Source organism: Tachypleus tridentatus, chromosome 8 (genome assembly GCF_004210375.1).
Source record: "Tachypleus tridentatus isolate NWPU-2018 chromosome 8, ASM421037v1, whole genome shotgun sequence".
Lineage (NCBI taxonomy): Eukaryota > Metazoa > Arthropoda > Merostomata > Xiphosura > Limulidae > Tachypleus > Tachypleus tridentatus.
Window position 1 is genome coordinate 61,789,927 of NC_134832.1, and position 25,008 is coordinate 61,814,934.

The 25,008-nt window shown below is 29.6% G+C and overlaps 1 protein-coding gene across 4 annotated transcripts in view; it reads right to left on the reverse strand.

The window, feature by feature from the left end:
* Positions 1-25,008, reverse strand: part of LOC143222496 (enhancer of polycomb homolog 1-like) — a 74,166-nt gene that overhangs the window by 1,674 nt on the left and 47,484 nt on the right. For all 4 annotated transcript variants that reach the window (XM_076449103.1, XM_076449101.1, XM_076449104.1 and 1 more), the window contains 7 exons: positions 23,542-23,622; positions 19,169-19,313; positions 15,548-15,706; positions 14,151-14,237; positions 12,212-12,363; positions 5,532-5,654; positions 2,197-2,609 (listed from right to left, as the gene is read on the reverse strand). In XM_076449103.1, coding sequence (XP_076305218.1) covers positions 2,197-2,609; positions 5,532-5,654; positions 12,212-12,363; positions 14,151-14,237; positions 15,548-15,706; positions 19,169-19,313; positions 23,542-23,622 — 1,160 coding nt within the window. The remainder of the gene's footprint in view (positions 1-2,196; positions 2,610-5,531; positions 5,655-12,211; positions 12,364-14,150; positions 14,238-15,547; positions 15,707-19,168; positions 19,314-23,541; positions 23,623-25,008) is intronic.

The window sequence follows — 25,008 nt, forward strand, 5'->3', positions numbered from 1 at the left end:
AAGATTATTCCCATCAAATTTATACTTATAATTGAAATTATGATAACTCACATGCAAAATATTTCATTTATTATAATTAAAACTCGTGCCGTTTATCTGCCCAACTCATTAAATAGTCTAAATCCATTTTGTAAAGCATCCACCTCTTCAGAGCCAGCAACACCCAAAAACCTAAATATCTACAAATGTAAGTAATTTATTGAACACTTCTTTATCTGTGTCATCAATATAAACTAAAAACAACAAAGAATACAACAATGAAGCCTGAGGTACCCCGCTTGTGACATTAATTCAGCTGGACGGTTCCCCGCTTGCGACATTAATTCAGCTGGACTAAACTCTATTTATACCCTTTGCTTTATTCCATCAAGCCACTCTTTTATCCATTTTGTTAACTTATCCCCCACACTCAGAGAGATAAATTGTTTTACAAGACTTTTATGTGGCACCTTGCTTGTCAAATGGTTCCTGAAAATACAGATACATAAAATCCACACCCCTCATCTACATCAAGTAACCTCTTTAAAAGAATGTCAGAATATAAGTAAAATAAGATTTTCCTTAGTGAAACCATGCTGACCATCCAGAAAAAAATTTAAATTTTGTTGAACGATTTAGAAAAGCATCTTTTATTTGAATTTCAAAACATTCCTCATAAACAACATAAGATTAATAACTCTAAAATTAACTGGATAATTTTGAGCACCTCCCATGAAAAAAGAAATAACATTAGTTAGTAGCAACTGGTTCACATATCCAATGTCTAACATCTGTATAAGAATGCCATTACTACACAAGTAAGCTAAATACCACATCTTAGCATTTAACCTTATTAACTGACATGACTGATTACCCACATATATTGATTAGTGTCACATAACGTGGTTGATTACACAAAATTATGATTTAATTTATTAACGTAGAAACGTAATCAATTAATCAACATTTGTATTTACATCTATCTAATTAATTGAAATATTGCCATAATAATTTATCACAATTATCATTTTTGATTAATTCTTGGTTGGTAAGCCTAAACAATTAGTGTTAGTACTCACAAAGATAAATTAACTAATTAATATTAGTTTCTCATTATCATCATTTTCAATTATTTCAGTTATCCAAGTTTCATGTGAGAACAACAAATTAATTGAAGGTAATCAATCAATAAATTGGATGAATTAATTGATAAGCAAATTCTATTAACTGCCTGGCTCAACAAGAAACTCACAATATTTAAGAAAGCTGTCACTCTTATTTTGCACATACAGTCGTACCCCTTTCAATATATTGGTTTGCAAAGATATGCTATAGACTTAGTATAGGTTATACTGATAATTCATTTTATTGTCAGTAAGAAAATAATAAAAACAACGTAAGTTTTTAATAGCGAATATTATTAAACATATAAAAAATTATTTTAAGTATTTAGATTTTAGTGTTCAAATTATTTAAAAATACATTTATTTTTCATAAAGGAATTAGAAATGTTTTTAGTTTTCTAATCATTTAGCTAACTACAATTTGAATAATTGTGAGTATAGAGTTAAAATAGCAGGCACACCTATTATTTGCCAATGACTTTCTGCCAAAAACGACCTATTTATAATATTGGAAATTTAAACCTATGCACTGCTGTTTAAGTGAACAAACATTATTTCAGCTGCTTTCATTGGGAAAAATAAACTACCAAGTTTTATTTTTTTAAATGTATACAAACTAACTGTCAGTTTCAAAACGATTTAGTGACAGTTTATTATTTATATGTGTAAGTTGATAATTATAGTTTTTAAATTTGAAAGTTTAAAAAGAGAGTGTGTAAGTTAAATGAATAAAGCACAACCTGCATATTTAAGTAATTAACCAACAACCTGTAAAACCCTGAAAAAGTAAAAATAGTAGTAACTGAAAAAAACAAATTATACACTGTTTAATGTTCTTACAAAACCTAAATAATTTTGGATTTATAACACATTTATAATATCTTATAAATAAACATTTAAACCTGCCAGAAGCTAAACCCTTTCTAAATAAACTGAATAAAAAAATCTATATAGTTATATTAAACTCAATAACTATACACTTATAAAATAATTAAAAAATTTAAAATGTCACAACTGTTAAAGTTAACCAAATTATTTCCAACTATAATTTCCTTACTACATCAACAAAAAATTCTTTAAAATATATCCTTACCTTTGCGAGTGATCCTGTTACAAGAATGTCTAATAAATCCATCTGGTGCACCTGATGTTACAGTAGAAACTACAGAATTCATTATTTCAGAGACTTCTGATACAGTGAGTAGAGCTGACACAGCAAACTGAACACTTGCAGAATCTAATGTAAAATGTGATGTAGGTTGAGATGAAAAGGAATGTTCAATGTTCTTAGAAATTTCTGTACTGAGTTCTTGTTGTTTTAATCTTTCTAGCTGCTTTCGCTGCATTTCAAACAAGTCTTCTTGGTGATGTTGGAAGTTTTCAAAATCTGTTTCAGAAGGCAGTTTTTTCATTGAGCTATACAATTGAGCTGATGACTGATAATTTAATAACACAGTATTTTCTTTACAATTAACAAATGGTGGAGTTTGAGGTCGAAAAAATGGCCTAAAAAGAAAAATAATGCTATTAATTATTTTAAAAAATATTTTGTTTTAAAAACATTTCAAAATGCATTACTTCAAGTGAAAAACAAAAATGGAATTACCTGCAGAAGTAAAACCTGATATAAATTTCAAAACATATCTAACATGAGACCTGAATTCGTTGTTATGACTGGAATAAACTATGACTGTTTGAAGTTAAGCCCAAAGATTCAGAATGGGCTATCTGTGCCCTGCCCACAACAGGTATCCAGCATCGCAAGTCCACAGACATATTCTGGAGGCACAAAATAAACTGAAGAATGCCAGATTACATAGTGTATAAAAACCACAAATCCTTTTAGGGTCATGTATTACAAATGAGTTATACTAACAAGCATTGTAAGTTATTCTGGTATCAGTCCACCAATGTTAATGTATAAATATGACTACTATTACAACCTGTGTGTAACATTTATATTGCTTCAATTCCACAAGTAATTAGAAACATGGCAACTTTTATGTACATAAAAAGGAGTTAGTCCTCATCAACATCTAATCACTTTTCTTCATTTCATTCTTTTTAACCAATTATCTTTCATTGTTTATTAAGAAAGCTGCCATTATGAATATGGAGAAACAGAGATCAATGATTTCCATAATTAGATGTGGCACATGGTTTGTTTTTATTCTGAGCATTCTTCAAGAACAGATCTGCAAAACTTAATTCATCAGCTTTACCCTCTCTCCTTTATTTTATATTCACATCATATTTTCAAAATTTTCAATTCCCAATCTTTGTCTGGAATAAAAAAAGAAAACAAAAATTATTAATTTTCTTAGCAGTATAAAAGTGAAGAGAAAAGCTCAATGTTCACACTTCTACAAAGTTTGACTGTAAAAAAATGTAAAATTTGCTTTAAAATGGCCAATATTTCCAAACTCCTTACCACTAAAGGAAACAACAAAACTAAGCATGTCAAATGCAATATGAAATACTGAACAGAAGTTCACACACAAACATGATCACCAGACCCATACTTTATTTTCCTCTCATTTTATAACAGTTACCAATCCTTGTGTTAGTGACACAAAACAATGAATTCTATCTACAACTACTTAGGAGAAGTAGCTATCTACTTTTTCTTTGTTGTAAATACATATTTCTTCTTTAAAGCATGCACATCAAAGAAAGCTCATTAATAACAACAAGAAATACCTTCCCCCCCTCACCTGGTCATTTTCATTTTCAGATGTCTTTTCACGTAGCTAAGCATAGAATGAGCGTCATATAGTACCTTGACTTGTGCTCACATATTATCACCCTTAAAGGTAGAACACTTTCCAATCTCACGTAATATACTTGATAATGTAGTGTAATAACACCTTTATCCTGATTTATATAAATTTACATGGCTTCCCTTTAGAAGTGTAGTTAAACAGTAAAGGTATTTTGAATTTATGTACAAAATAAAGTAACCTAGTATCACTAACATTGTATCACTTTATGAATGTGAACTTTATGTTAGTAACCTAGTATTACTAACATTGTATCACTTTATGAATGTGAACTTTATGTTAGTAACCTAGTATTACTAACATTGTATCACTTTATGAATGTGCTGTAAAATCATAAGTAACTATTTCTGGTTCAAGCATTTTCTGATAGATAAACAATAAATAAAATACATCTTTGATAATTACAATTTCAAGATATTCTTAATTGAAACTATAATGAACAAAAAGTTTGTGCTTAATATTAATAGCATGAGAGTGAAGTTATATTTTAAACTGCAAAAATGTATCAGAGAAAATAAAATATTTAAAACATTCCCAGTTACTATAAGTCCAGACTGTTTTAATTATAAAATTTAATGTTTATAGCAAAAATGAACCAAAAGAATGATTTGAAAAAAAAAAAAAAATCAGTCGATTAAGAAATAATAATTTACCATTATTTGAATGACTCTTTCAATAAGCTCACCAGATGGCTAATAAGTTTTTTTGTTTGTTTTATATATACACATGTTGAGCTATCAAAAGCAATCTGAATTTTGACTGTTTCTCAAACTGAGGTATAACATTGTCATGAAAGTGTTGAACGTTTCCAGTCAGTTACTGTATGTAAAATGGAGACCTACTAATTAACTAATAATCACGAATACAACTTTACTGTGCATTAAAACCCAACAGATGATTAATTAACTTACACAGTTTTTAAAGTTATAAAATTTTGCTGCCTTATTTGTAAAGCTCATATTCTTAGAATACTTTTAAACCTATGATTTCAAACTCTAGAAACACACAGCTATCCACATAATGTCAAATAGTTAAGTGTTAACCTATATGTTATCACAAATTTCTTTAACCAAGGCTTTCTCTCTTCATACAGTATATTTTTCACTGAAAGACTGTGTTTTCAGACAACCTTTCTAAGTTTTCCTGCTTTAAACAGAAAGTTTTTTCCTCTAAACAAAACAACTTTAACTTCAGATAAATAAAGATGTGTTTATTCAAACAAGTCTAACAACAGACATCCAATGATAAAAAAATTATTAATATTGTTTCCAAATAAAAATTAAAAATGGACTAAATTAATTCCCGTCTTCCATAAAAGCATACTTTAAAACAAATGGTAAGTTAAAAATACATAGGATATAAAGTTTCTAATATCTGATGTTTCATTTCTACATGACTAAAATTGGTATTAAAAATGCACAAGTCCCAAATTCTTAAAAGAAGGTGTCTTGTATTAAGAGATATTTTTGTGCTGACAACATACAATGCTTGATAAAACTACCAAGTTGGGTTTCTTTACAATACTTATTGTTATAAATGGAAATAATTATACAGTATTTTCACAGAAACCATTAATTCATCAATTTCTAAATTGAAAAACTTTTTAACTAGCAAGGTACAATTCAGCAGTTTCAAATGATTCACTTACCACTCATTTATTACTTCTGATAAAAATGTGTTTGATGGAATCATATTTAATGAGCTGTTGAATGTTACATCTAAATTTCTCCAGTAATCTTCTAGTGGTGTCCAGGCACGGTCGAGTAAAAGCCTTGTAAATAAAAATGTTAAGAATTTGTATAATTAAGTGCAACTTCAGAGACTTTTTTCTTCAAATGTTTTATGATTTCCTCAAAGACCAAGAGGAAATATATGTCTTAAAAATAATATTACTAGCATTGTGTTGTTTTTAAATTGATATACATACTATAAATATCCTTCTGCCCATAATCATAACTAAAGTTTTTAAAATTCCTCAGTGTCCTTTGTAAAAAAATCATATTGGCAAAAATACTACATTCTAGTAAAATTGTACACATTTCAGATTTTTCAGGCAAAAAAGTAAGTTTATTTTTTAACCCTTAATGGACAATTTATACGAATTGAAGATTCATGTGCAATGATGAAGTTCTAGATAGATAAAAGGTAATGAAGTAAGTATTTCAAACTCAAAAATGGTGCATTCAGAATCTCTGGGATTCTTTAAGTTCCTTATACAGTTCTGAATAGTGTGAAATTAGGTATAAATTTGGAGGAATGTTTTACTATTTAATCCTATAAAATTTTATCTTTATAAATTAATTCCAAATATGTTTTCATTTACCACTGTTTGCTTATTTTTAGGTCTTTTCAGTGATTTTCTGCTAATTTATAATAAAAGTTTAAAGCTCCATGAAATAATATTTCACCTTCAGTTCATATTTGCTTCAACTACAACTTATATTTTCTATTCTAAACCACTACTGAAGTTATAATTTTCCTACACTAAAAATGTACTTCCTTCCACTTACAAGATTAACTATTCTTGTTCAATGTTGCCCCTTCATGTGACCTTTTTTTTTAATACATGCCCATAGCCTTCTGACTCTCTATTGGAACCAAGTGATTCCAACATGTCTCTCACATAAATCACTGCATGTCACCTCTCCATCAGTAGGACCAAGTATGCTCATATAACTCCTTCTATGTGCCTATACTGAATTATCACTTCAAAGTTTTGCAGAAAATGAAAGTACTGGAAGTATGCGAGGAAGAAGGGTGGAAAGTGTGAGAGGAGGGAAGTACCTCATCAAAAGTTAAAATTACCTACACTGAAAATGTATTCCTGAAGAGAAAGATATTGTAATTTCATCCTATAATGAGAAATGTAGGTAAACAAGGATATGTCTCTGAATGTTGATAGCTAAGTCATGGCAGACTGTTACTCAGTAAATTAACTACATTAAAACTTCCTTGTAAGATAATGATAACCTTGTGAGTGTAGAATGAATATCGTATTGTCTTCACCTCAAACTCAAGAACCAGGGAATTATAAACCACTCTGATTCCCAGGTATGACAAACAAATCAGCTCTGAGCTACTGAACTGGGAACTTGACAACTAGTATTGAAAGGATATCTATCACATGTAATCAACTCCCCCAGCTGTGAAACAGTCCAGGACCACACAAGTTCCAATAACATCCCTGTAAGGAGATAAAACATGAGATAGCCAAGGATAGAACTAGAACTCATGAACCACTGCTGTGACCCACAACTCAAATGGAGTAAATTGAGAGAGGAAGATATGCAACCTAAAAACTCTATGCAGACTGAAGTTGACTGGTTTTCTCTAAATTCAAAACATGCCCACAAAGCACTGACATCCACTTGAGGGTAGAATGAAGTCTCCCAACCAAAGAAATGAACTGCATACTTCTCACTCTGTTGTATTGATTGTTGCAAATTATGATATATTACATCACTCAGATCACCTACAGAACATTGTTGATCTACTTTGCACTGAATGGTTATAGTCATCTTTGTGTGGAATCTATTCAAGAAGGTACTTTCACAGACAGTGGAAAAGTCCAGGCAACTGAACAACCATGTATGTTACTGAGACAAGTCTAAAAAATGGCCCAAATTGTTAAATCACCCCAAGGTGGACAAAATGAAGATAAGGAAGAGACCAAGGTAATATCAGTATAAATATTGGAGACATACCCAGACGTCATCCACAACCCAAGAAACAATGTCTATCTCAGGGTAAGAAAAGACTCCATGGTTAAATGAGATAATTAAAAGAATCTGTTGAGGTAAGATAAATTGATTAATGGCTGCCAATCCACTTTTTTCCTGGGAACAAAGAAAAAAGATGGGGATAAAAAACCCTTGAATTATGGGGAACAAGTTCCACTTTTTGCTCCAAGAGCAATACCCAAATTACTTCTAACTGATGCTGGTAAGTCATGAGATCTTGAAAAAGAGGAAGGAAATGAGAAACAAGAGGTGGGGAAAACAATGGAAACTGGTGGAATATGAGGCTCTGACTGAAACAAACAGGATACAATATATGGAAAGGTGGAAGTTTGGTGGACCAGCGTCACTGAAAGTTCATTAATATCTGGAACAGTATCAACATTTTATATCCCAAAAATGGGACCATAAGTAAATTTTTAAGAAAAGTCAAGGGTAAATTAACCCAAGCCTATTAGGCATCATGACCTGCAAGGTCCCAGTAACAAAGAAACCACATAGTAAATGCTAGATGCAAAGGATGATATGTGAACTAAATTGGAGGAGAGAAGAACAAGGATTTCTGTAGACAGCCTCAGCAGGAGATGTATGTAAGAAGGACACCAGAAGAAGTTGGTAAGGATAAAAAGCAAGCAAAGATATGGGGCACATGGAAGAAAGACCTACGATTAGGGAGCTGCCCCCCAAATATGTAAACTAACAACTGTTGATCTAAACCTGAATAGACAGCACAATGTAAGGAAAAGTTGAAATAATCAAAAGTTCTCAGAGGGCACAAAATGCAAATCCTCTCATGCAACTAGGAGGTCTAGGAGGTTGATGAATAAGCAAGAATTTAAATATCAGGGAAAGAAGGGAAACCAAAGGCTTGTAAGATCGTTCATGTAATAGGAATGAATAAGGTGATAATGAAATGGATTACAGGGATAAAACAACACAAATGTGAGAGACAAAAATCCATGAAGACCAAAGAAAGCCTAGAAGATTCTCCATGTTAGGAATGGAAATGAATGGTTAACTCTGGAGGTGAAAAAAGACAATCAAAGTTCTGAACAGTCAGCAAAGGCTCAGCAATTTCAGTAGGAGCCTAGGTGAAGTCCACAGATAAAGGTTGGACCATATAATGTTTGATCTCCTGATGTACATACAGAAGCAGAAAAATTCACCATTAGGTCACCCACACCTAGTCACCATTGTAACCCTCAAAGTGGTAGGGCTAACTTTGAAATGCATTGCACAGAGAGGTTAAACTAAACTAAAGCATAGAAGTAAACCAACTTGAATTAACCGATAAATCAAATGATGTTGAAAAATAACTTTTTTTTTAAAGAAAAACAAAGTTGAACATGAAACAACAAACAAACCAAAGAGCAAGTCAAACTTAAATGGTGCCAAATGAGAAGTGATAGTTTGTGAAAAGTGCACAGAGGGAGTCACATGTACCAAGTTGGACAGAAGGAGTCACATGTACCAAGTGGGACAGAAGGAGTCACATGTACCAAGTGGGACAGAAGGAGTCACATGTACCAAGTGGGACAGAAGGAGTCACATGTACCAAGTGGGTGCACTATGCTCCTACTGGTGGAGAGATAACAGATGATGATTCACATGAGAAACAGATTGGTGTCACTTGATTCTAACAGAGGGATGCAGAAGGCTTGTGGCATGTATAAAGGAGTTCATTTGCATATAGGGGCAGCAACAGTTAAGAATAGCCAATCTTGTGATGTGAGTGAAGTACAATATTGGAATTATACTTCAAAGTAGATTCTTACCTCATAACCTTCATTACACTGGGAAACAAAAGGAACTATTAACAATTTAATACATCTGTCATCTTGACGAATACTAGTTTGAAGCCAAGAGCAAGGATAATAGTGGAAGTTATGAAAATTTATTTCTTGGTTAATTTAAATAAAGACGACACAAATATATCGTAATAAGTCATTCACCAATTTTTTAATAATACATCTTTCTATGTGACATAGGAGGGTTGATTTTGTTATAAGCTTCCTATTCCATTTCACTACGAAGTAAGTGTAATACATACACCTTGAACAACAAAAATTAGTCCATACATAAAACAGGAGTCAGGGTTCTGTAACAATTTCCCTCCAGAATTACAAGATGGCCCTAACACAAAGCTAAAATATGACTAATAAGCAGGAATCTGATCAGAAATTGAGAGGGAACCTTGCCTTGGATCCCCAATTCAAAATACCCCTTCAAAAAAATATAAAAATTATTTTCTAAGAGAAATTGAAAACAAAAATGAGAAGTGTACCACAAAAAGAAAACTATGAATGATGTAAAATACAGTATCCTCAAATATAAATATCTTTTAAAATTGTCTTGATGAGGTGCCAGCTTGGAGGCACTTTCCTTTAACTCTTATAAATTCAACTCTGTTTTTATGTGAAAAAGCATCATGAGAACACCCTAACTAATTAACTAACTTTCAAAACAGCATCATACTGTATATAATATATATTTACATTACACTTGTGAATATGATTTCCATATTTTAAGTTTGCCCTGGGCCCAATTTATTTTCTGGGTAGCTCATAGTGAGAATTTGTTTTTTATCTAGGTTTTATGGAAAGTTTATTAAAGTATGTGAAATGTAACTGTACTTAGAGTATCAATTTTAATTCAAAAGGCAACTTAATGTTAATATATATAAACTTTAAAACATTTCAATAAAAGCATTTAACTGTTACAAATGTGATCAACATCTTTACTGTTTTAAGAAACATTTCCTTACATATGTACTTAATAGTGTTTGTTTATATTTGTATGATTTATACATTTGTTCATACAGCCTATTTCAACAATGTAGTTTTGATAGCCAGTTAAATCTACTATTAATAAAAATCACAAAATTTTTGTAAACAGAAAATCAGATTTTTAATGAAGATTTGTTCGTGAAAATATTGATCTGTTTCGTTACTAGTGAGAGTGCCAAATGATTTAGTGTTATGATCATCTATTCTTCACCCCCAAAATCTCAAATCTATAAATCTTTGTTTTATCTATAAAACCTTCTAAATACATTTCAAACATTTGTTTTCAGTAAGACTTTATATTTTCTGTTATTTTCTCTATCCTAATTATGTGGGATATGCCAATTTGACCAACCTAATAACCATCTTAAAAAATTAAGAAATAAATATAAATTATGCTTTCTTTTGTGTGCTAGAGTGAATACAAATTATAACACAAAAATACAAATGTCTATTCTAATTTGCTTAAATTTCATAACATTATGTATTTATATATATTTATTATTTTTTATTATATTGACCTAGTAGTCATGTCTGACTAATGTTACAAAACTTACACTTATGCAGTGCACATTCACTCGTGTTATGTATCCAATAAAAAAGTGATCTTTAGTCTTCTGTCTTGGTTGTGTTTTAGTGGACTAGTATTTTGTAATATACAGTCACATTTCAATTATTATACATTATACATGTATATAGATTATTAGTATTTAGAAATAAGTTATTAAACTTTTTTTTGAAATATAGAATAATGAATAAAGAAGTAAAGCAAACAATTATCTTTTCTAGCTACAATCTCCAAACTTCATTGGTGCTGGTCATAGATTGCTAAGCCTTTTAAAATTTCATATGTGCAGAATATAAAATAAAATATTTTTAGGTTTTAAATATACAGTTGAAAAACTAAAAGAAATCAAAAATAACTATACTTATACCATAGGATTCCCTCCTTGAAATCTTGGTTGGAAAAAATAAGGTAGCCTTTTAACAGATTAAAATGGCTGAGAAAACCACTCTGGGGACATTCTAAGCTGTTGAGTGGTTATTTACATGACATATAGTGAAGTAATTGTATATAAGAGACTGTTTTGAAAATTTGAAAGGATTGAATGGGACCCACTGTGTTTGATCCAGTACAAAAGCCATATCTCAGTAAACTAAAAAGATACAAAGTTCTTAGTACATATTCCAGCTTGATAATATTATTAATTTGAGTTCCTAATTTGTACAAAACTACAGACTTAGTATTTTGGCATCAAAAACATGTAATTTTAACCAGTGCTGCATTCAACATCCCACGACTCACAAAAATGTATTATTTTAATATTTACTTTTAAATTAAGAAATTAATTCATATATAATGTTAAAGTTTGAATTACATTCTACAATTTGATACCAAACTACTGACACAAATTCATAAAATAGTATTTTAATAAAATGTTGAAGTCAACAAGCTTAATGGCACGACCTTTGACCCTTGACATGTCATAAAAAAGTTAGTTTTTTTAAAAAAAAGTAATAAAATAACAGACTTATCCATGCAGATGTACAGTGTGCTAAGTAATACAGGTTTAATTCCTTATCTGAAAAAAATAAAATAAAATAACACTTATCCATGCATGTGTGCAGTGTGCTAAATAATAAAGGTTTAATTCCTTATCTGAAAAAAATAAAATAAAATAACACTTATCCATGCATGTGTGCAGTGTGCTAAATAATAAAGGTTTAACTCCTTACCTGAAAAAAAGTAATAAAATAACAGACTTATCCATGCAGATGTGCTAAATAATAAAAGTTTAATTCCTTACCTACCACCTCTACCCATTCTCCTTCTAGCAAAACCTATACATCTCCTTTCTGGAAACAGTAATGATGTTAAGCAAAACCTATAGTTATGACCACCTCTACCTTCCTCTTGAGGGTTACACCAAGGCCAGTTTCCTAGTCTTTCCCTTAGAGGCTGTGATACAAAACATAAAGAAGAGGTTCTCGAACCTTTACTGACAAATACAACAACATTTATATGTATAATCTTGAAATGTCATATTCACAAAAAAGTGGATAAAAGTGATAAATATAAAGTAAGTCATAAGTGATACGTATAAAGAAACTCACAAGTGGTACATATACACTTTTCTTTGAATAGCACATTTTATTTGTATTGTTAGCTTATACAAATATTTTTGAAGTGCATTTTTTTATCTAGTTATTTGTGCCTTAAATTTCTAAAATACAGGTTTCACCAAGTGATAACTTTTGAATCTTTTCTCATAATATTAATGAGTACTCCTTTTGCTTTTTATTGACAATAGGCATACAAAAACATTTTTCTGAATTATTAGTGAACACTTTTATATATGCGTACTTCAATGTATTCACAATATTTGTGACTACATGCAATCATTTCCTTCTGATAAAAGAGATGAGTATGTATCTTTCTGAATCTGCCAATTGGTTTCCTTCCTAGAAAACTATGCAATGATGTTTTAAAGGAAAAAAATATGCTCTATAATTTGTCAATTCACAGCAAAATTCTTTTTTTTAATATTCACTTTTTTTTGTGCTTTATACTTATATAAAGTTTTACAAGTCGTATAACATATAAATGTACCATACTAAGCTTAGATAGGGCTTAAGTTATACAAAGTCATTACTTTAACTATAATACTTTTGCTCTGTATTCTGAAAGTCTACATGAACTGACAAGCTAGTGCTCAAGTTGTAACAACAAAAAACCCACTTCTCATCTGTGACAATTCATCGTAAAACCCTCCTCTGATATCGTGCGTGATATCATATACTCTGATATCATATGCCAGACTATACTTATCTGAACAAATTACTTCTGCTAAAAATCAGTCTACAGAATAAATAAACAGGATATTTTATAACAACCCAAATACATTACTGAAAAAAGCTAACTTGAACATATATTCAATGTGTATATGTCATAAGTGATACATATACAGAAACTCACAAGTGGTACATGTACATTTTTCTTTGAATAGCACATTTTATTTGTTTTGTTAGCTTATACAAATATTTTTGAAGTGCATTTTTTATCCTGTTATTTATGCCTTAAATTTCTAAATAGCAAAAATGGCTGAAATATCTGGGATGTAAATATAAATCTTACTGCATGGTGATTTGAGAGAACCAAAAGTCAAATGAATTTGTTCCAACCTGATGGCTAACATGCTAAAGAACCAGAATACAATACAGTTTTATAAATGTTAAAATAAGTCTAGATTACATGTTTTTATATTACACTCCTCTAAATCAGTTATTTTTTATTAAAAATAGCATTTCATACACATCAGTCCTTTGCCAAGTTACTAAGCTGGAGGACTTTTGTTCAATATCTGAGTACAAACATAACAGTTTAACTTATGACAACCACAAATATATTTGAAATGTTATTTGTATGAAGTAAAAACTATTCAATGCTTAAGCTGTTTAAGCAATAACACTTTTTTGCAGATGACAAAAGTCACCACTGAAATCTGTAAAGGAATTAAGAGGAAAATGAAGGAAAAAGATCTGCAGTCAACTATGATTTATAACTTAAGCCTAAAAAATGTCATTGCTTTTGATAGCTTAGGCATATTTCACTAATGCATAGTTCAAATCTGTTTTAATGTTATATAACTTCAGTGTTAAGAAAGACAACAGATTTATATATGGTGGTAAATACAATAAACAAAACAAAAAAGGCTGAAATATCTGGGATGTAACTATAAATCTTACTGCATGATAATAGCAAAACTTCTTTCTTTTAAAGACAAAAGGTCCATCAGGATCATCGTCATACTCTGCATCTGATGGTGAGGTAGCCTACAAAATATGTAACTCATTTTGAGAAGCCTAATTTTAAAGTTCTATACTTTGCGTCCAACAGCTGTTCCATGGTGGACTAGTAGAAAATGGTAGTGATAAGTTGCTAAAAAAAATAGTAACAAGTTTCTCCAGATTATTACAAGTCATGTTAAAATGTCTTATAAGGTTTATAAAAATTGTTGCTTGTAAGAAAGATGTTTTAAATCTTTATTATATCTAACCCACTAACATGTTTAGTTAATTTCATGGTTGGTATTGGTAATGTGTATACAACTGAATGAGTAACTGGTGAGTTTTTACTAACTACTACAACATTCTACTATTCAAGTATGTGACAACTGTTGGGTAGCAAAGTATAAAAGTTTCAAAGCTAAGCTAATTTATTATAAAATGTTATATGCAAGTTACTATTAAGTTTTATTTAATCAAAAGTAATGCTGAGCATGGGAAAGATTAAAACATTCATTGGTTCAGACTTTAGGACATTATGGGATCAGCAGAACTACACCTTTGACAGAAACTTATATAAAAGTTTTATTGTGAGGAAAAAAAAAGACATTGAAAAATGTCTTACATTACTAAATGATTCCAAATTGATTTATATCTTATTGATAACAATGCCATCTTAAGAAGCTAACTTCCACGATGGAATAAAGTGAAAAAACAGGTGAAGAATGTCAATCACAACTAAGACTAAGATACAATATTTTTTGTTTCTAATTTTAACCAAGAAAAGTTCCCAAATGATTTATATATATTTGTTTAAGGTTTTAAAAGACAAAATCTCCAAGCTCTAAGAAAAAAGTACAGATTGCCATTCTGAAGCAGAAAGAGAAATCAACAATAAAAGAACAATATTTAAAATTTTTTAGCAAATTAAATGCAATAACACTAATAAAAAAATTGCTTTAAGCTATAACCTAAAATAATTTGTGGTAAACACTAACATTTCGATGTTCAATACAACAAAACACTACTTTTTATACACATGTTATAGAGATGATTTTATATACATTAAAAAGTAATTGAAAGTTTAATACCCATGTTTTTGTGAAAGAATAAAATATCTTGTTCCTTAAAAATAGTTTATAAAAAGTATTTTAGGCTTCAAATTTATAACATTTCAAACATTACTGAGTTTAAGAAAAACGTGTTTTCACTTTGAGTATGTTACTCTCAAAATAATTAACAATACATGATGCAAATGCCTACCAGTACTGATTAGTTAAATTATGTTATAATGAACTGTAGGAATAAATATTTGTAAATATATCTTTATCCTAGAAAACAAATTTTAGAGATCTTACTGAGGAAAAGCCATCATCATCAGAACTAAATACATCTGAAAAATCTATTTCTGTATCAATCTTCTGTGCTGATGAAAGTTGTCTGTGCAAGAATAGTGAAATATCTTGTTTGTATTTCTTTTTTATGTATTCCTTTCTTCTTCTGGGTATTCCTTCATGCTGTTAAAAAGTTACTGATAAAATAAACTACAATAAAATTCAAACAAGTTTTAAAAAAATTGAATAAGGAAGCACATTATGGTAATATACTAATAAATTAGCATACAATCTCTTGTAAGCATAATAAAATAAATTAATACTGGGGTAACATATTACATGTATCGAAAGAACATTAGTCGAGAGACAACTTAAGAAGACAGACCATCGTTCTATCGAAACATGTAATATTTTCCCCTAATAACAAATCACTTCATCATATATTTATAAATCATTGTTTGCCTACTTATTATAATATCATGCATTTTACTTTATCACTATACTGAATAACAACTGCATGTTACCGATTTAAATCTTACAACCTTAAATATCTAGTTAATACTATAGCACATAACCTTAGGATTTTTGATGTGTTACAGGAGGAATTCAAGGTTAATTAGAAATGCTTTAAACTTAAAACTGTAACTGAAAAACAAAAACAAAGTCAATATATCATGGCTTAACTTCAAAAGTCTACTTATGCAAATGGCTTTACAATAGATTTCTCTTATAAGTATTCATAACCGAAACAGCTGAAAAATATGAAATGGAACTGACAAAAATCTTGTAATGTTGAATAATCAGAATGCAGAGATCTGTATATTTTTTGAGGAAAAGTGCTCAAGAACAAATTCAAGAAATGTTGAAATTAATTACAGAAGTCTCACACCTTGCATCAATTAAGACCTCTGTGTAGAAAGGATAAGAAACAACAGTGGGCAAGTGCCTACAAGTTAGAGTAATGACAACTGGAATATGGTAAGAATGCAGTTATGCACTGCACACAGAAATACTATGATGTACCAACTATGCAAAGAGATATTACCAAGAAAAATCATTTCTTGCAATTTTGATAAAGCCACACACTGAAGTTTTCCAAACAACTACTAGAAATTATGCACACAAAGTGTTCTGCAAACATATATCTATTATTAAGAGATGTTTAAGTATCAGAAAATATATAGCTATTTTGAAAAAAGAAGACTGAAGTTTTTATTACAATTAACTTAAAAGTTTATTGTAAAACTTTTTGTTTTGCTATTAAAGTTTATTTGTTAAATATCTGTTTTTAACAGTACTTTATTTTTCTGATGTTTTCAAATAAGAAGTTGAAATAGTTAAATAAACATCGTCATACCTTACATCTTTTGACTCGGGTATTCTTTACACGACTCAAAAGTTTTGGTGTCTCACAATCAAAATTGTATTAAAATACTTTTTATGTTACACCAGTTAACATAGCATAAAAACTTCACTAATAATATATATTTTAACAGTATACAAGTTTAGTTTTTTTAATTGTGCAAGCAAATATTTTTTAAAATCCTGAACTTTTCCCAGTGTCATATAATAACATTTTCTATGGTTTATCCACCACCCCTTTAAATTGTACAAAATTAAACATAAACTGCCCCCTGCAGAATTGTTACTGTTCAGACAAACTTTAATTTTTATAGCCTTCAATTTTGCTTGGTTACAGAGCTATAAATAAAAAATCACCCACTCCCTGCCACAACTACCTGTCACACCCATAATTTCATTCTTTGTTAATACTTCTCTCTTATGTTTAATTATATGGTACCTATAACCAATAGCAAGTCAAGGTTTCCATTCATCAAATGACATGTTGTATTATGTTGTGTTCTGAGCAGATAAGCATGTGTTTCACTTATAATACAACTTTGGTTCCCAAAGATATCACAACAGTCTGCTTGGATGAATTTTTAATGGCTTTTATCATATAGTTAGAAAACTAGAAACATACATTTAGAGAGTTGAGGAAAATTGTCTGTTTTTTTCATGTTATTAATCTCTATTCTTTGGTGCATTATTCATTTATTTAAAAACTTTCTGAAACAATTTAAACTATTAGTATACAATTTGTAGGCTCAGATGTCTTCAACAATCAACAGTAAAAAAAAAGAAGGTTGGGTTCGTTATTTACTTGTTGTTCATGTTTGTTCTTTTTTTATTACTACAAAAGTAAATAAAATGTAAAAATAGGAAAAGTGTTTGGAAAGTTCAGATCAGATTACGTAAAACAAATAATGATACAACAAAAATGGTTCATAAGGTATGCACATTACCAGCATGTAGGTATCATAATTCAACAATGTAACTTAAGCTGCATGCCCCCTGTGTGATTGTGGTGCAGAGAGTAGTTAGATGTGGTTCAAAGTTAATTATTAACAGATGTATACTGTTACAAGCTTAAAGCTACTAAGGATAAATTAATGTAGTTTCATGTTACAACTTAAAAGTCGTTCTGGAAATAAAAAAAATGAGTATTTTTGATTTATTGCAAATTTTATTTAATAGTCATGAAGTCAGTCAAATTCACTGATCCATTTTTGAGTTAGGGTAGAGAAAATAACAAACGAAATATAAAGTTTTACTGGAAACAAATGTTTGAAATATATTTAAGAGGTTTTGCGGATCACAACAAAGGAAATTTGAGATGAGGAAAAGTACTGTTAATCTTAACATGAAATTTACTTTTCACACAAACTATTAAAAATAAACATTCCATATATTCATGGAGAAATTTTTATTTTAGTTTATTAAAAAATACTTCAGTAAAAATTATAATTCTTTGTGTGCAAAAGACTTATAATGTTAACTAAAAGACTGCCAGACTTTCTGGAGATATAAACACTTAATATATCTAACTTTCAATATAATTTATGGAGTATTTAAACGAGTACAAATAGGTCATGTTCATATGGTTGATCAGACGGACTGATGAGCGAGTTATGGTTCTCAAAAGAGTTTGATATTCTAAAGACTCTGTAAAACAAAATTTTAACCAGAATTTCTTTAAATACTGAATAAGTAAAACTTTCATAATTAACAAAGTCCAGAGAAAAGGTTTTATGAAACTTAAATGGTAGATATACCATGGTTATTTAAGATGTGAACATTTGAGAATAGGAGTTCATCATTCTATTGATTTTTAACAATAAACTTTATATTTGGATGTTTACTGTTTAGTAACTGGAGAAATACATTAATAGATGCAACACTGTTTAACACCACAGAAGTGACATCAAGCTATCTCCTGTAATATGCAGGTTTAAAATGAGGAGGAAATTAAATAATACCTGGGACAGAAGACTGAATAGATATGAATGAAGGTTCCAAAAGATGTCAAGTGAGTAGGGTACTTATACATTACAAAGTAACACTTCGTTTTATTTCAAGAAACTTGTAGACTTTACAAAAGTATTCAACACTTTTTGTTTTCAAGTAGTATGCACTTCTAATACTTCTCTACCTATATAAAGTTTCACTAAAGGATATTCATAGTGAGGTTAGACCTAATTTCTTTAACACTGAATAATATGCTTAATAATACTGCTACCCCAGTAATGGTCTGTATAGTAAAATCTTGTAATAAATATTACAATGTTAGGAACCAAGACTTACCATATGCCTCTTTAGTTTGTACTTAGTCACCTGTACTTCATGCTTAGATGCAAGTTGATTTTTAAACAAAATATAAGATTTTTGAGCATGTTTTAATGCAGATACTTCTGCTAAAATCTGTCCAGTGTAATCTTTAGCTTGGTATCTGTAAAACATTATAAGAAAAAGAATCCTGAGTACCTTTCTTAAAAGCTACTAAATATGACTAATATTCAAAATACATTAATATTCAAGATATAAGAATATTCTTTCTTTGCAGTAATATAAAAATTAGGAAAAATACATCTGAAATAACATAATATAAAACTAAACTTATAAAAAAAAACAAATTAAAACTTACTCTTATTATTCATACATTTATCAAGTTTACCTTTAAATTCCTTTAACTGCATTCACCAGATATTAATACAACCTATTACAAAGGCTAACCACCATACTAGAAAAATAAAACTGTCTTAACTGAAAATTACTCCTTTCCTACAAAATTTATGTCTTGTAGTCTTGCCATTCTCTCCACTAATCATGGGGGGATAATATTGTTAATTTCCTTATCAATGTTAAACACCTTAATCAGGTCCCTTTAAACTCTTCTTTCTTCAAGAGAAAAAAATTTCAGAGATCTTAACCTGTCCTCACAGGTTGACCTTTCCACCTAGGTGTCATTCTAGTGTCATCTTCTAAAGTCTTTCCAACAATTCAATGTCTTTTCTGAGGTAAGAAACCCAAGACTGAACAGAATACTCTAAATATGACCTAATCAATGACCTATACAATTATAATACAACTCTTTCAACTTGTATTCTATATTTCTGTAAATACAACCTAAAATCCTATTTGTTCTGTCCATTGTTTGGATGGCTTCAAAGACCAATCAACCAGATGAACAAAACATTTTTCCCTATACATTTCAAACAGTATTCCCATCAAAATTACACTCACAAACAACACTGATTCTATGTTATTAGAATACACTAACAAAGGAAAAAAGATGCACTGATTCTATGTTATTAGAATACACTAACAAAGGAAAAAAGATGCACTGATTCTATGTTATTAGAATACACTAACAAAGGAAAAAAGATGCACTGATTCTATGTTATTAGAATACACCAACAAAGGAAAAAAAGATGCACTGATTCTATGTTATTAGAATACACTAACAAAGGAAAAAAGATGCACTGATTCTATGTTATTAGAATACACTAACAAAGGAAAAAAGATGCACTGATTCTATGTTATTAGAATACACTAACAAAGGAAAAAAGATGCACTGATTCTATGTTATTAGAATACACTAACAAAGGAAAAAAGATGCTTATCATTACTAGACTTACTTCCTTGAAACTATAAAAAACACCACAAACCAAATGAACCAGAAACATCTGTTTTTTTGGAAGATAATGTCAGTTAATATAATATTTCTCCAATGTTTAAAAAATTAAATATTACATACTAATTATTATATTTTTAGTTGGAAGTTCATATTCCAGTCTCTTAAAAAACAAAATACAAAATTTTTTTAAATCTTCATTCCCTACAGTGCATCACATGCTACGGAAAGTTTGTGGATTTTAATACATGGGTAATGATCAGTAGCAAATACTGCAGAGCACTATATTAAAAAAAGAGGACTTGAACACTTGATCAAAGAGAAATACATCAAGTAAGAATTTTATTAAACTGATATCCAAAACTTACTAAGTTGTTCAGACAAAATAACATGATTTAACATCTCAAAATGAACACAAATAATAGTGATATTTACAAGCCCCCAAAACATTTATTACTTTCGCTGACACATCAGTCATTAAATACATTATTAACTAATATTTGATTACAGGCACCACATTCATAATTTCCACATTTGAAGACTTTTGAGTCTATTTCTTCAAAATACAACCCCATAATAAATAATATGAATACAAAGGTATGAAACTGAACAATGTCTCCAAAGATGAAATATACTTCAAATAAGTCCTGTGTAGTTTTAAACTCTACAGTCCCATGCTTACCCTAAAGAATCCCAGATCTTCCCTTAAAGAACAACACACCACTTCTTTCTCTCTCTTGCAGCTGACATACACTAGGAAATTTCAGTAGTTTAAACCCAATGCAGCTTAATCTAGTATAAGCTGAAAGCCTACATCAGATATTAATAAATTTAAGTAATCACTCATGTACTTGGTTTTTCTCTGAATGAAGTAAACATTAAGACTACAGTTCCTGGACAAACTATAAAGATAAGTGCACCTCCTAAATCCACCCACTTCTCTTAACTCAAGGAGTGTGATGACAACTAACTGCCCTTGCTAATGCTTCATAAATACCTTGATCCTTTCACCACAGATGGATCTAACTGTACATGTCACATTCTTTTAGTGATTTATTTTTAAAAGTTTAATAAGTAACTTTATTGGTATTAAAATACTTTAATATCACATATGTTTTAATTTCTTAATATAAAAATAAATATATATATATAAAAGCTAAATATCAATTTGTGTGGGTGTCACATAGCACTCCTCATGTCTTGTTGCTCTGTTTATACATTTTTTTTTATGTCTACTATACATGTCTACAGTTGGATAAAATAACTTTTAGAAATATATGGTAAAAGAAAGCAATAAAAAGTTGTACAACCTCAGCTATATAAATATATGCAAATATTTACTCACAATGTACATTCAGGAACTGAAACACATACAAAGATATACAATGTGAGTAACTATCAGAAAACACGTACAACAGAAATATAAATGAATATCCATCTAAGTAAGAATGTTTTCTGAAGAAGACTAGACCTATAATGCTTTTGAGACTAAGCAAGTGTGATACATAATACTAAAACCCAAGTTTTTATTACTTGATGAATAAATGTTGAAAAGAGAAATAGGATTTTATAAGCATGTGTACAAACACCTACACCACTAAATTCTAAAATTCCCACCATGATTACCAATATTCAAATGACTGCAATGTTTATCATATAAGCACCAAATCATATAATGAAAGTTCTGACAAGTTCAAAGTGCAGTGTTGTTATTCTGGAAACATCTTGTTGTAGCATTGTAGGATACACACAAGCCAATAAATTACACATCCTATTGCTGACGTAAATGTTTTCACTGGTTCCAAGTGTAGTGCGATTACCCTGAATTTTCCAAGAAAATTTTAGCATATATAATTTGATACATTGTACATCCTGTTCTTGGAGTTGACTATCTTTTCACACATGCTTTGTTATTTTAGGGGTGTTGTATTATAGTGATGTCACATAAACAGTCTACTAAAACAAGCTGCAATTTATTGGCTTATTTTCAGCAGGATTCTAGTTAACAGAACATAAACATAAAACGTTTAACAGTTCAGACTTATAAAAGAAGTACTTTAAAACTTCATGACCATTAATAAAATAAAAAGGCACAGCTGCTGCTTTTATTTCTAATTTTATAACTAACTTCTCTTTTCAGTATAGTTGCAAATGTGTATATGAACTTGTGTATCTTACAATGAGCCTGTTGTAATAGGGTTAAACCTGTCTGATCAAAAATTCTAATTTAACCATTTGACATTGATAACATTTATGTTAGTATGGCTGAAAACTAATCAAAGCATGTTGTTATCCAGCTTATATAAATAGACTGTAAATTCTAGATGATATGGTGATAATCATTTGGACATCATGAAAATAATTCCAGCAGAATGCACAAAAAATTATTGGTTCAAAGAGTTAATAAATTTAGGTCATTGTAGCAATTTTATTGTACATAAGTAACTGTCATTGACTGCACTATGCAAGAGTAAATTGTGATTCACATTATCACATCTGATAAAATTGTGTAATTATAATTTATACCAGTTAATAAAATGGTAAAATGGTATAGCCCAACAGAGGGCACTACTGCTGATGCACTGTGGGAACCATTAAGAAATTAATACTCAATTCCTTCTTGAAATTTAACTGAGATTTTAAGAACTAATTTTTTTTTACCACATATCAAGTGGTACATTCTTTTTTTTGTTCTTGTTTATCAATCCCAAATAAGTTTTGAAAAAATAATATTTCTAAACCTCATGAAATAAAATAACACTTGATACCATTGTAATAACATATTAAGCTGCTTAGAACTGTAAAGTTCTTATCATATGTCCAACTTACTAAATTACATTCACTGAGACCCTAATAAGAACGTTTTAGCTTTTATGTTACAATTTTTTCTTGTAAATTGTAGAAACAGCCCCTGATGAGCTAAATATCTCTACATTTTTTTAATACAATAATACTGAAAATAAGGTTCATAAAAATATACTACTGTAGTAAAAGCTATCATTACATTCGTTTCAAATTTCTCTCTTTATAGATACATTCTCACCTTTTTTCAAAAATCTCAACAGTCAAGTGAAGGTGTTCTCTTTTTGTTTTTTCTCTCCTTTTGACCATTTCTAACAATGTACTGGAAAACATCAATCAAAAGTAATACATACAGTAACAGTAGAAATATAATATACTTAATACACATTTGGAAAGTACTTCCAAAAAATAATTTCACTGATGTATACTTTTCTAACAGACATTTGAAAGTAAATAGTAACTTACTAATTTTGTACCACATATAAATCAGAAATTGAAAAAATAAGATTTATCATAACATAAAACGCAACATACAGCAGCATAATTTTCAGGGCGATTGACATATTGAAAACATCCAATAAAATGTACAATGTAATTTACACATTGTTCAAAAGAGTCACTAAAATAAGTGTCATTAAAAAATTACAAATAATGCCAGAAGTAGAACTTCAGATGCTCTATTCATGACTGTTGGGTCTTTATAGTGCTTATATAAGAGATAACATTTATGGTGATGCATTAACCCTTTCTATTATGGGCTCAGTAATAACATTCATGAGTTCATCTATTCATTTGTACATATTAAGTATTTGTACCACAACTTTGATACAGCATGTGTATCTTCACAAAATTAAGTGAACTTTTAGTAAAGATTAGATGTTTTTGGTAGACAAAAAAAAAGATTTTTTTAAAGAAATATTTTTCACTGAGGATTTGTTTGTGAAAATAGAGTCTGTCTTGTTACTGGTCTGAGTAACAAAGTGATGTCATGTTATGATTAAGAAAACTATTTTTCATCCCAAAAATTTCAGATATTATTGGTGTAATCTCTAAAACCACCTAATTGCATTTCAAATGTTTATTTTCAGTAAGACTATATTTTACGTTATTTTCTATTGTCTTCTATGGCAGGTCTGTCACTTGACCAACCTCGTTACCATCATGAAAAAATTAGGAAATAAATATAAGTTATGCTTTTTTCATGCAAGAATGACTACATATTATAACATAAAAATACAAATGTTCAGTCGAAGTAGCTTAAGTCTCATAATGTTATGTATTTATCATACTGACCTTCCGGTCATACCCAGCTAACATTACGCAACTTGTATTGACTTGGTGCACGTGCACTCAAGTTATGTATCCAATAATATAAAACTGATATTTACACTTCCCTGTCTTGGCTGTGTTTTAGTTGACTATTATTTTGTAATATACAATCACATTTCAATTATTATACATTGTATAAGTATACAGATTATTAATATTAAAAATAAATTATTAAACTTATTTTTCTTAAAATATAAAACAATAAATCTTGAAGTAAAACAAACAATTATTTCTCCTTTCTATGACCTCTGAACTTGGCTGTTGCTTGGCATAAGTTGCTAAGCCTTTTAAAATTTTGCATGAGGAGGATATCAAACAAAATGTTTTTGGGTTTCATATGTACAGTTGAATAACCAAACAATGATAAATAACTACATCA